Genomic DNA, 13,246 nt, shown 5'->3' with positions numbered 1-13,246 from the left:
CCTCAATAAAACCGGTCCTGGTTCTGTGTGGCTTCTGTGTTTGATCACTGCGAGCACGAAGTCTTTCATGGTTCTGGAGGAGTTCTGACCCACTCCTCTTTCCATCCACCACAGCATTCCAGTCAGGTTCTGTTTCTGGACTTTTAACTGGACTGTTGGTTCTGATCTTTCTGACCCGTTCTGTTGTAGATCAGCTGCTGTGTTTGGGACCATGGTTCTGTTAGACCCAGTTTGGTCTAATCTTCAGCTGTTGGACTCATTTGGCTCCAGAGCCCTTTGGTCTACAGAGTTCTGGGCCACTCGGATCAGCCCTCCACCACCATGCTGACAGCTGGGAGGAGCTGTTTGCTGCATTGCATTCTGGGTAAACATCTGTCCTCTGGACTGGTTCTGGTCCAGAAGTCTTGTGGTTTCTTCAGATGAATCAAACCTAAAAAAAAAAAAAGGACCTTTGATCTAACTGAGGCCTGTTGAGCTCATTTCTCTGAAGATTGCACTGTCTGACCTTCGGGGTGAGTTTGTAGTTTTTACTACAATCAAAGACTGAATCACACAATCACACGCACATCGAGAGAGTTATTTAGTGAGAATGTTTTAAGGATAAATTCCAACCAACAGGACTGCTGCATGATGGGAGTTGTAGTTTTGTTACACCATGTAAAACTACAGATACTCAAAAAAAACGATAAATAAAAAGTGTTGGTAGAAGAAGCAACAAATAAACAACTTTACGACACAAATGTGTTTAAAAAGAAAAATATCTGGATGATTTTCTGAGTTGTGTCTGAGGAGACGGAAGAAATAAAAGAAACGAAGGAAAACTTGGACTGTTCGGGTCTTTGAGCTCTAAAATGTCTCCTGTCCTGGGAGGATCGGTTGTGTCCAACTGGTGACTAATCTTTCTGCAGAATGACCTTTGACCCTTCCCAGATTGACTAGCTGCTTCTCTGATGTCTTTCCATCTTGGCGTTGTGTTTAGATTTATTTTAGTTTCGTGTTTTTGTTCACCTGAGCTCAGATCTGGACCAGCCGGAAGTCCACACGAGTTCTGAACCGGGAGGACTCTGTCCTGCTGGACGCAGAGACGTCTTCCTCTGTTCCTCCTTCAAGACTCACGGCTGCGCTGCGGGATGCTCACGCACGCAGCCGCCCTGTGCGTCAAACCCGCAGTGCGCGCGCACGCGGAGGGATACACCCGCAAACAGAGCAGCGGGTTTGCGCTCACCCGGATCCTGGTGCAGAGACCTCGTCCCAGGGACTGAAGCGGGCGGGTGGCGCGCGAGGAGGGTTTTACGCACGGTGCGTCTCCATCATGACGTCACGCTTCAGCTCCAGATTGTAGAGGAGGAGGAGGAGGTGAAGAGCAGCTTCGACGTTCCTCGGCTTGTCTCTTAGTTTGGTGGATTTCTCCTCTCCACGCTGGGGGTTCGGTTCTGAACGGTTCTGTTGGTCGGGGTTCGTGTTTGCGCATTTGTTCCGTCTGAAGGCGGAACGAACCGAGCCCGAGGAGAATCGGTGCAGAGATGCGTCTCCGCTAAATCCTCCAGCCGGGCTTTCCTTCTCCCCCCTGCAGGGAGGGGGCTCATCCTGCCGGAGCGCTCCGGACCCACAGTGAGTACATGTTCCAGAGTCCAGAACCAGGCCCGCTTCGGGTTTGATGCTGGGTGTTCAGAACCGGGCCGGTCCTGGTCCGGGCTGCAGGTCTGCCTCGGTTCCCCGCGACGTGCAGCGAGTTCTAGGCGGATGTTGTTCCGAGGTGGGGGCGGGGGGGGGTCGGTCGGCCTTCCTCTCTGCGGGCCGTCACGGATTTCCCGGTCCACACCGACAGAACCGGCTGCAGACGGGTGGTGGCAGCTTCCCCAGCGGTTCACGCGCAGACACGCACCCAATGCAGCGTTGGGGGGAGGGGTTCTGTTTGCGTCCTGGACCGGGACAGTACTGCTGTGGTGTCTGTCGGGTGGTTCTGAACCGGACCAGGACCAGAGTGTGTGCTGTCCATGGTCCTGAACTGACCCAGTGTTGTAGTTTGTGGTTCGGAACCGGTCCAGGATCAGAGCGGGTTCTGATCCAACGGGCCTGAGCTGAAGCCTTTTCCAGCCGTTCATCCCTGATGATGATGATGATGAGTCCTGCTGGGCTGTCCATCATCACCTTGTTTCCTCCTCCATCACGCACGCACACGCGCACACACGCTCCTGCAGGGTTCTTGTCAGGAAACTCTAAAAATACTTTGGAAGTAATGCAAACGAATCCTCGCTGCCATCTGTCTTCCTCACTGTGCAGCTTTGTTCCCCCCCCCCCCCCCCCCACACACACACACACACACACACACTCTCACACACACACACTCACACACAAGGAGAGTAAAGTTGATGTAAATGTTTGGCACCACCTGAACTAATGAGCAGCTCTTCACGGCGTTTAGCAGCAGAACAACCGTAATCTCTGAGTGTTTTAATCTAATCTGAGATTTTACCATGAATTCACCTTTTATTTAAATCAAAGCTTCAGGTGTTTCCTTCAGTTCTGAGTTCTCCTAAAAACTCTGAAGCGTTGAGGACAGGGACAGGGACAGGGACATACATGGACATGGCACAGGGTTAACTTGAGGCCTGGTCCCTGTAAGTACTCTGTACGTACTTCATAAGTAGTTTGCACAGTCACTTGTGAATACCCTGTAAGCACCCTAGTATCTGTTAAGTACCCTCTAGACACTCTGTAAATACCTAATTGCTCTGAAAGTACCTTGTATGCTTCTCTGTAAATACACTGTAATTATCCTAAAAGTACTCTAAAAATACCATGAAAGTACCCTATAACTACTCTGTATGTATCCAAATACATTCTCATTAGAACCATGTGAGTACCCTTTTATCTTTCATGCAAATATCCCCAAAAGTACATTGTAAATATCTTGTAACCCCAGTTACCCTGTAAATACCCTGTATCTACCCCGTAAGAAGCGTGTATGGCCCTCCTGTAAATACTCTGTATGCACTATAAGTACCCTTTAATATCATTGCAAGAACCCTATAAATCCCTCACAAGTACCATGGAAGTACCATACTCCCCCTGTAAATGTCCTGGAAGTACCTTGAGTGGACCTCTGTAAATACACAGTAACCATCCTAAAAGTACTCTTATATGTACTATGTCAGTATCCTGTATATACCCCAAAAGCACTCTACAATTACTTGGTAAGTACATAAGTACCATGTAAATAACCTGTAAAGGTACTTTACTCAACAAATCTGATGAATGTGTACTAACACATCAAAACTATCAGACTTCTCCATCTCACGCGGCTCTTCACGTTGACCTGTTTTCAGTCCCTTCGGCTGTTTTCAGTCCCTTCGGCTGTTTTCAGAGGTAAACAAACACACTCGGTAAATTCTTGCTTGTAATTTTGAGTATTTGTAAGTGAGTTATTATTATCACTTATAGTAGTGTTTTATACTTCAGTCTTTTTTGATCGGTCCTCTCAACATTGCAATGAGCACCTTAAAACTAAACTTTAATGATAATAAAAAAAAAAAAAGAATTTTTATGTTACACACTTTTTGTTATAGCTAATAGAAAAACAACAACAGAAAACAATCACATGCAATTTTTAATTGAGTTAATTTAATTACACAAATACCCAAACGACAAAACAAGGTTGAAATCGTTGAAAGTTTATAAAGGAAAATAAAGATTTAAAACAACATTTTAAGTCCTGCTTGCAGTAAGATATCACTTATTGATCTAATATTTGAAAATCAGTTTGTGGGAAAATCTTTGCATTATTTTTCTCTAAATGCTAAAATGTTTGACTAAAACTCTAAAGTTTATTTTCAGAGATCCACTGATAGCTACTTTACAACATTAATATGTTTAAATAATAATAACAATGTTGACACTTCTCATTCTTTTCATTAATCGTATTTTCTATGACTGATAAATATTTGTGACCGACGCTAAATTAAAAAACTAAGCTAGCACTGCACAGGTTTACTGGAAAATTATGGCAGTTATCCAATCAGGATCGAATAAAAACTGTGTCCAGGCAGAATTTTAGAATAAATTGTTTTTATTGGCTATCGGCGTGTTAATTAATTAGCCAACCAAAATACTCCATCCTGATTGGCTAATGGTGAAACGGGGGCGGGCACAAAGAGAGCGGAACTATTGACACTGATTCAGGGTCAGTTTTCTCTTACCCCGTTTTGTGAACGCAACTAGGAACTGTTGATTATCTGACTTGGAATCAGTTACTCTTAAATTATTTAAAGGACAATAAAACGCCGGCTAAAAAGTAATTTTAAACGTAACAAATAATATGTTGTTAAATAAAGAGCCGGAGTGTTTAAAAAGAGGTCGGGAAGCTAGTCCGTAGCGCTGAGGTCCCGAGTTTCTGCTAGCATTAGCCTCAGGGACAAGTTCAGTGATGTGTCCTGAGCTAAAGAAGAAACTGAAACAACAACATTCTCTAAAAGTAAGAACTATTAAATCAGCTGCCACTTTGAATGTTTTTGGTTGTTAGCAGAATGAGGTAGTGATTTATCTGTTGTGTTCATATTTTCACCTTTATCTAAACGTTATGTACTAAAGGTGTTTTGTCTGTTTGGGTGGTTTTAGCACAAATGTCACAGGAGTCAGTCACTGAACAGGTTATTTCAGGTGTGTATAGATTTTAGCATAAAAAAATGACGTGAGCTTTCATATGTGATGGTTTTTGCCCCGCTCCCCTGTAGGTTGAGGAGCATTAAGTGTAGAACCATTCGACTGAGGAACAGCTTCTACCCTGAAGCTGTTAGACTCTTGAATTTCTAATCAGGATTATCACTGTGAAAAAAAATAATCACTGCAATGCCACTTTGATTTGTTGATATATGCTGCTGATTATCCATGCTGCTGATCTCATGCTGCTGATTTATTTCATGCTGCTGTGTTCATTCGTACCCCTCTGCTCACACAGACTCATGGTCGTGCTGCTGTTGTTCGGCGTATTGTTTTGTACTAGTATTCTTAGTTTAGCGTATGTTTTTCTTTACAATTTATACTTTGGATGTAACTGGGACCCCGTGTACACAATTTCGTTCCACCACATGTACCACATGAGATGTGAATGACATTAAAGAAACCTTGACCTTGTTAGAATATGGACCTGTAAGTAAAACTAGGGGTCCCTGAGGGGCTTAAAACTATCACACATTAGGGCCATTACATAGCTGGTCAGAGTCAGAGTCAGAGTTTCTTTATTGTCATTTGCACCTCATGTGGTACATGTGGTGGAGCGAAATTATGTACACAAGGTCCCAGTTACATCCAACAATAAAATGTATAAGAAAAACAGTAATAACATCTAAGATATGAACTAAGATAGGGTTAGATTACATAGCTGGTGATCATGACAAAATAAAAAAACTCAAACTTCCAACACTAATACATAAATAACTTGAATATTACCTACGTTGGAAAGTTTAAAATCTACTAGAAGAGAATCAGACTTTATGAATAAAAACATGGATTTCATAGATGCAGAAGAATCAAACTATGATGTGATACTGTAAACTCGTAAAATTGCAAAAAAGTATAAATGTCTTCTGTGTACTTAGCTTTTGGCTAGAGCTCTGCTACTTTTAGCTAGCATTTAGCTTTTTTAGCTAGTGTTGCGATTCTTTAGATTTTAGTTAGTGCCCTTGTTGGCATTTAGCTAGTGTTTAGCTTTTATAGCATTAAACTATTGTATTGCTACTAATAGCTTTTAGCAAGTCTTATGCTACAAACCGGATTCCAAAAAAGTTGTGACACTAAACAAATTGTGAATAAAAACTGAATGCAATGATGTGGAGGTGCCAACATCTAATATTTTATTTAGAATAGAACACAAATCACAGATCAAAAGTTTAAACTGAGAGAATGTTTCATTTTAAGGGAAAAACCTGTTGTTTCCAAATTTCATGGCGTCAACAAATCCCAAAAAAAGTTGTGACAAGTCCATTTTTACGACTGTGTGGCATCCCCCCTTCTTCTTCCAACACTCAACAGACGTCTGGGGACAGAGGAGACCAGTTTCTCCAGTTTAGAAATAGGAATGCTCTCCCATTCATGTGTAATACAGGCCTCTAACTGTTCAATCGTCTTGGGCCTTCTTTGTCGCACCTTCCTCTTTATGATGCGCCAAATGTTCTCTATAGGTGAAAGATCTGGACTGCAGGCTGGCCATTTCAGTACCTGGATCCTTCTCCTACGTAGCCATGATGTTGTGATTGCTGCAGAATGTGGTCTGGCATTATCGTGTTGAAAAATGCAGGGTCTTCCCTGAAAGAGATGACGTCTAGATGGGAGCATATGTTGTTCTAGAACCTGAACATAGTCCTCTGCATTAATGGTGCCTTTCCAGACATGCAAGCTGCCCATGCCACAAGCGCTCATGCAACCCCATACCATCAGTGATGCAGGCTTCTGAACGGAGCGTTGATAACAACTTGGGCTATCCTTGTCCTCTCTGGTCCGGATAACATGGCGTCCCAGTGTTCCATAAAGAACTTCAAATCATGACTCATCTGACCACAGAACAGTCTTCCATTTTGCCACACTCCATTTTAAATGACCCCTGGCCCAGTGCAAACGTCTGAGATTGTGGAGCTTGCTTAGAAATGGCTTCCTCTTTGCACTGTAGAGTTTCAGCTGGCAACGGCGGATGGCACGGTGGATTGTGTTCACTGACAATGCTTTCTGGAAGTATTCCTGAGCCCATTCTGGTATTTCCTTGACAGTGGCATTCCTGTTTGAGGTGCAGTGACGTTTAAGGGCCCGGAGATCATGAGCATCCAGTAGAGTTTTACGGCCTTGACCCTTACGCACAGTGATTGTTCCAGATTCTCTGAATCTTTTGATGATGTTATGCACGGTTGATGATGATAACTTAAAAGTCTTTGCTATTTTACGCTGGGTAACACCATTCTGGTATTGCTGCACTGTCTTTCTGCACAATGGTGGAATTGGTGATCCTCTTACCATCTTGGCTTCTGAGAGACACTGACACTCTGAAAAGCTCTTTTTATACCCAATCATGTTGTCAATTGACCTAATTAGTGTTAATTGGTCTTCCAGCTGTTCGTTATATGCTCAATTTCCTTTTTCCAGCCACTTATTGCTACTTGTCCCAACTTTTTTGGGATTTGTTGACACTGTGAAATTTTGAATCAACATATTTTTCCTTTAAAATGTTACATTTACTCAGATTAAACTTTTGATCTGTCATCTATGTTATATTACGAATAAAATATCGACATTTGCCATCTCCACATCATTGCATTCAGTTTTTATTCACAATTTGTTTAGTGTCCCAACTTTTTTGGAATCTGGTTTTTACTTTTAGTTAACATTTTGTTCCTTTTAAGTTGTGTTTTATTCCTTTTAGCTAGTGTTTTCCTTTTTGGCATTTAGCAAGTGTTATGCTGTTTATCTTTTCGCTCGTGTGTTACACTTTTTAGTTAGTGTTTTGATTCTTCAGCTTTTAGTTAATGTTCTGTTTTATTGGCATTTAGCCTGTGGTTTGCTTTTTTAGCTTTTAGTGAGTGTTTTGCTTTTTAGCTTTTAAGCTTGTGTTTTGCTTTTTCATCATTTAGGTATTGTTTTGCTTTTTTTTTATATTTAGCTAGTATTTTTATTTTATAGGACTAAGCTAGTGTATTGCTACTTTTAGCTCTTAGCAAGTGTTCTGCTACTTTTAGTTAGCATTTTGTTCTTTACCTAGTGTTTTGCTCTTTAATTATTTAACTTTTAGCTAATGTCCTACTTTGTTGGTATTTAACTGTTGTTTTGCTTTTTAACTTTTAACTATTGTATTTATCTTTTAGCTTTAAGGTACCGTTTAGATTTTTTTAGCATTTAGTTAGTGTTTTGCTTTTTTGGCTTTTGCATGTGTTTGGCTACTTTTGAGTGTTTTTGATACTTTTAGCTAGTATTTTGCACCTTTTAGCCAGTGTTCAGATTACTTAGTGTTTAGAAGTTTTTTTTGTTGTTGCTCTTTTTAGCAGATATTTGTCTCATTTTAGCTAGTGTCTACATTCTTTAGCTGTTTGCATTATTTTTCTCTTAAGCAGATGCTTGGCATCTTTTAGCTAGGGTTTTGCTTTGTTGGCACTTAGTAAAAGTTGTACTTTTTTAGCTAGTGGTTTGCTCTTTTTGTTAGTGTTTTGCTTTTTTTAGCTAGTGTTTTGAATCAAAACAAAAGCAAAGACTTAAGGATTAAAGATTTAAATTTAGCAGGAAACTCTCAGATGTTTACAGATTTTGTTAAAATATAAATATTTGATAAAACAGAAGCTCTTGATTTTCTCGGAGCTGTAAATTTATGTAGAAATACTGTTTGAAAAACAAACAAACAAAAAAAATTAATTAACGTTGGACAACCCATAAGAACCTGTCCCAGTGGAGGACTCTCCCTGTGAGGACGAGCGATGTCCAGAAGAGAAGAACGTTTAGGAATTGGTTCAGGAGCATTTTTCAAACCTTCAAGTTGAACAAAGATATGCAGCTTTTCTTGTTTTTCTTTCGACTGCTCCCCTCAGCGAGCAAAGTTCTCTCGAAAGATTTGGCTCGTAGTTTTAAGCTCTACATCTTTCCTGACGCAGCCGGTGCTCGAACCTACAGCCTAAGGATTATGAGATGGTGACACTGATCCACCGCGGCCCCTCGAACCAAAACAATCACATGATCTGACAATAAAGGCTTCATTTTAGCAGAACATTTTGTGAGGAAACGTTTATCATGTTTTGTCTGAAGGCTGTAATTTAATCTTCTCTTCCAGATCCAGAAATGTCTCGGCTCTTGTCTCTGGTTGTCCTCTGCTGTCTCACGTCTCTCGTCCAGCCCATCCATAATTCATCAGATGGAGGTAATCTTTCTGTTTATGTTAACAGACAGCCGGAGCTTCGCCAAGCTGCAGTGTATTCAGTCAGGCGAGCTTCGGCTGATACCTTACAGACTGAGCTCTGTCCTCATGCTGTCCTTCGTCTTCCTGTCTTTGTCTCAGGCTGTGCCATCATCCGGCCACCGAGGGACGGGGGTATCCGCTACAGAGGCCTGACCCAGGAACAGGTACGGAGCATCAGAACTTTCTGGATCAGACTGATTATCTGCTGATTACTGCTGCATGTTTCTTTAGCTGATTACTGAGGAACAACCAGGTAATGTAGCTGCTCAGAGACAAACTTCAGCTGTTTGAAAAGGACAGGCCAAAAAAAAAAAATCTGTTTTTACTAGAGAAACCTTAGGCTTTAAATATTTTCAGCTAAAATACGAACCGAGAGTTAAATGACTGTTGAATGAGCTAAAACTGAGTTTTTAAAGCAAAATTTTTAAAGCACAACACAAGCTAAAATGCACAATGAGCAGAATAGTAGCTAACAGCTATTGTAGCAAAATAATAGCTAAAAGTTAACAGCAGCAGAGCTACAAAGTAAAATTGCAAAGCTATCTAAAATGAAAAAGGAGCAAATGGTAGTTAAAAGCTAGCAGTAGCAAAATAATAAATAAAAGCAAAAAATCGCATACTGGTAGCTAAAAGCTAAATGTAGCTTAAGATTAGCTTAAAAATAAAACTAAATAAAAGTTGAAAGTAGCAGGACAATAGCTAAAATCTAAAAGTAGCAAATTTGTGGCTAAAAAGTTAATAGTGGCAGAACAGTATTGAAAAAGCTAAAAAGCAAAACTAGAGCTAAAACAATTAAGAAGCATAATGGTAGCTATAAGCTAAGCTAAGCTAAATAAACCAGAACTGTAGCTTAATGCTAATAGTGCCATAAAATTAACCAAAAGCTAAAAATAGCAGTCTGAGAAGCTACACATAGCTTAAGGTTAGCTAAAGGCTGGAAGTAGCTCGAAGCTAACAGTGACCTAGCATTTTGCTCTTTTTAACTGATGTTTTGTTATTTCAAACGGGTGTTTTGTGCTTTTTAGCATACATTTTGTTTGTTTAGCTAGTTAGTTCTTTCAGCTAGCATTTTTCTTCTTTTTAGCTAGCATTTTCTAAATTTAGCTATTGTTTTTCTCCATTTAACTAGCTCAACATTTACTTTGTGTTCTCACATAAACTATCATTTTTGTATTTTTCTTTTTGTAGTCTAGTTTTTTTTTTCTCGTATGTTTTTATGTTTTAATTTGAGTAGTGCTTTAAAAGCAGCAACTCAAACTGACTGAGTGGTGAGTTTATTCTCTGTGACCAAAATAACTCAAACTAAACGAGAATTTTCAGCTATTTTTACAGATCAGAGCCTGTAGATCTGAAGTTTCGGCTGTTTTTATGGATCAGAACCTGTAGATATTCACCTGCAGGTGTGAGTGAAGCTAAGAACCCTTTGAAACCTGAATCATAAAGTTCTGACCCGCTCACAGATGACCCTAACCCAGATCGTGACAGAGAATAAATTCACATCACGCTGCCATAAGAGGAGTTTGGTTTTGCTCTGGACCACGCCTCCCGGTTCTGACCCCGTGTCTCCTCCACAGATCCGCAGTGTGCAGATCCTGCCGGTGGACTACGAGATTGAATACATCTGCAGGGGGAACCGGGTCATCGTGGGACCGAAGGTCAGGAAGTGTTTACCTGACGGCACGTGGACGGACATGACACAGCAGAGCCGATGCTGTGAGTCCAAACCTCCCTCCATTAAAACAGCAGAAGTTGGGTTTTCAAAGTAAAAGCACATAAAGAGGAAAAGTTCAGCTGTTGGGATTTAGTCACTTCCTTCTCTTTAACTGAGTTTTATAAATAAACTAAACTTTTTTTTCACATTTCTCAGAGCGATACATTGTCAGCTTTTATCTTTAATTTTTGTGTCTTTGAAATTACAGAATGCTAATAAGTTATTCAAGTTGTGTTTATTTGTCATATGCAGGATAACACAAGGTTAACGGTACAATCAAATGTTCAGGATGAGAAGAACTGATTTGACTCGCGAAAAAACATAGGACAAAGAAACAAGAATATACTAAAGCATGCAAAAAGGTACTAAAATAAAGTACCAAAAAGTGAAAAGATTAAAGATATTTACAAGGTCCTAAAGAGAAACGGTAAACAACAACATGGTAGAATATAACGGTGCAAGTAGAATGAATTTGTATGAATAAGTATTTCAAGGTAGTAATATAAGCTAAAATGCACATTATATTTATTGCACATAACTAACATTAACTACACATGTTGTGTGACAGGTTATTGCACAGGTAATGAGTAACACTGAGATGAATTGAATTATGATGGTAGTGACGTGCACGATACAGCCACGTAGTGCAGCAGCAATAAATGACTAGAAAGTTCCTAGAGAAACTTTGATGGGGACTGCCTATTTATTATTAAATTATTATTAATAATTAATATTAAATATTAATATTACTACTAAATACAAATGATTAATATTAATAATTATTAATACATTGTTAATTTATCAGTTATTATTAAATAATACTTATTATATTAATAATTATTGATATTAAAATAGATAATTATTAACACTAATAATTTATAATTATCTATTATTATTATTATTACTAATAAATAATAATAATAGGTGATAGTAGGTGCCTTCCTTGCATGTTGAACCAAAATGGCTCCATATTTTACTCAGTTTCTGTGAAGAGTTTTCTCCTATTAATTTCCTATGGGAAATTTGGCATTTTTGTTAGCAAAATATGTCACCATGGTAACTGCGAATGCCAATAAAAGTAATTGCACACTTCCTGGAGCCGGGCCGGTCGTTTTGATATAACTTTTGTGGGGGTCCATGTTGTGGTTCAGGCCAAATTAAAGTTGAAAAAGATACACTTTGCAGGTGTAGATTAATAAGTGGGCAGTCACCAAGTAGTTCCTGGATTTGGTGAAATATTGCGTCTTTGTTTCGCAAATTACGTTGCCATGGTAACTCGAAATGCCAACAAAAGTAATAGCACACATCACGGGGCCGAGACGGTCGTTTTGATATAACTTTTGTGGGGGTAGACGCTGTGGTTCGGGCCGCATTAACAGAGATAGAAATGTAGACTCTCTTCCGAGGTGTAGAATAATAGGTGCCTGTCATGCATTTGCATGGCAGTCCCCAATGAACATATTAGGTGTCACAGATATGGCTTGATGTTATTGTCAGTAGTTCAGTGTTATTTATTGAGAGTTCAGTAATCTGACAGCTTGTGGGTAATAACTGTCTTCGAGTCTTTTTGTACGTGATTGCAGACTCCTGTATCGTCTGCTTGAGGGCTGTAGATGGAAGAGACCTTGTGCTGGGTGGGTGTGGTCCTTAATGATGCTGCGTGTTTTATGCAGACGTCGGTTGTGGTAGATGTCCTGGATGGTGTGGAGACTGCTACCAGTGATGTCCTGTGCTGTAGTGCTTTCTGACTGGTGCAGATCCCGTACCACCCCGTGATGAAGCCTGTCAGCAGGCTCTCACTGGTGCACCTATAGAAGTTTGTGAGGATGCTGGCGTTCATACCAAACTTCTTCAGTCTTCTTTGGACGTAGTCTTTGTCAGTTTGATGAAGCCTTCCGGATCGAAGGCGAAACGTTTCGGCACAAAAAAAGAAACTGTCCAGATGACCTGATTGAAAAATGTTGGATTGTATACCTGGATTATTGAGCATGGACTTTGTAAGTTTCTTGACCACAGTGTCTGTATGTAAAGTCCAAGACAGATCCTCGGTAATGTGAACGCTAAGGAACTTGAAGCTGCTGACCTGCTCCACCTCAGCGTTGTTTATGTAAATGGTGGCGTGCTGGCCTCTACGCTGTTTCCTGCAGTCCACTATCATCTCCTTCATTTTGCTGACATTTAGAGAGAGGTTATTTTCCTGACTCCAGCTGGTCAGTGATTTCACCTCATCTCTCTAGGCACTCTCATCATTGTTGGTGATGAGGCCTGAGATGGTGGTGTCATCAGTGTACTTGAGGATGACGTATACGCTTGTTACTGTTCAAATATGAAAGGCGGATGATAATGTAAATGCCTGTATCAGTGTGTGTTTGTATATTGTGGTTGTTGGCAACATATCTCACAATGTTTTGATACTTTTCTGTTCTAAAAGTTGTTTGTGACACGTCAAAACTCCTAATTACTTAAAAAATTGTGCATGTTTACTATTTTTCATCTAAGGAAATCATTATTTTACCTATACAATGCATTCTGGGTGATGACAAACATAAGTTGCGATGGAGACTAAAACACAGAGTCGAGGTTAAAAAGTAATATTTTGTATTTTATAT

At 40.1% G+C, this 13,246-nt stretch overlaps 1 protein-coding gene across 1 annotated transcript in view; it reads left to right on the top strand.

The window, feature by feature from the left end:
* Nucleotides 1–1,326: 1,326 nt before the first annotated feature.
* Nucleotides 1,327–13,246, top strand: part of gabbr1a (gamma-aminobutyric acid (GABA) B receptor, 1a) — a 109,134-nt gene continuing 97,214 nt past the window's right edge. The window contains exons 1-4 of the mRNA XM_037676099.1: nucleotides 1,327–1,611; nucleotides 8,801–8,887; nucleotides 9,026–9,090; nucleotides 10,501–10,639. Of these exons, the coding sequence (XP_037532027.1) occupies nucleotides 8,809–8,887; nucleotides 9,026–9,090; nucleotides 10,501–10,639 (283 nt within the window). The 5' untranslated portion in view covers nucleotides 1,327–1,611; nucleotides 8,801–8,808. The remainder of the gene's footprint in view (nucleotides 1,612–8,800; nucleotides 8,888–9,025; nucleotides 9,091–10,500; nucleotides 10,640–13,246) is intronic.

This window comes from Nematolebias whitei, chromosome 5 (assembly GCF_014905685.2).
Source record: "Nematolebias whitei isolate Nwh7 chromosome 5, NemWhi1, whole genome shotgun sequence".
Taxonomy (NCBI): domain Eukaryota; kingdom Metazoa; phylum Chordata; class Actinopteri; order Cyprinodontiformes; family Rivulidae; genus Nematolebias; species Nematolebias whitei.
The sequence above is the reverse complement of the archived record's forward strand: the minus strand, read 5'-3'. Positions and strand labels throughout refer to the sequence as shown.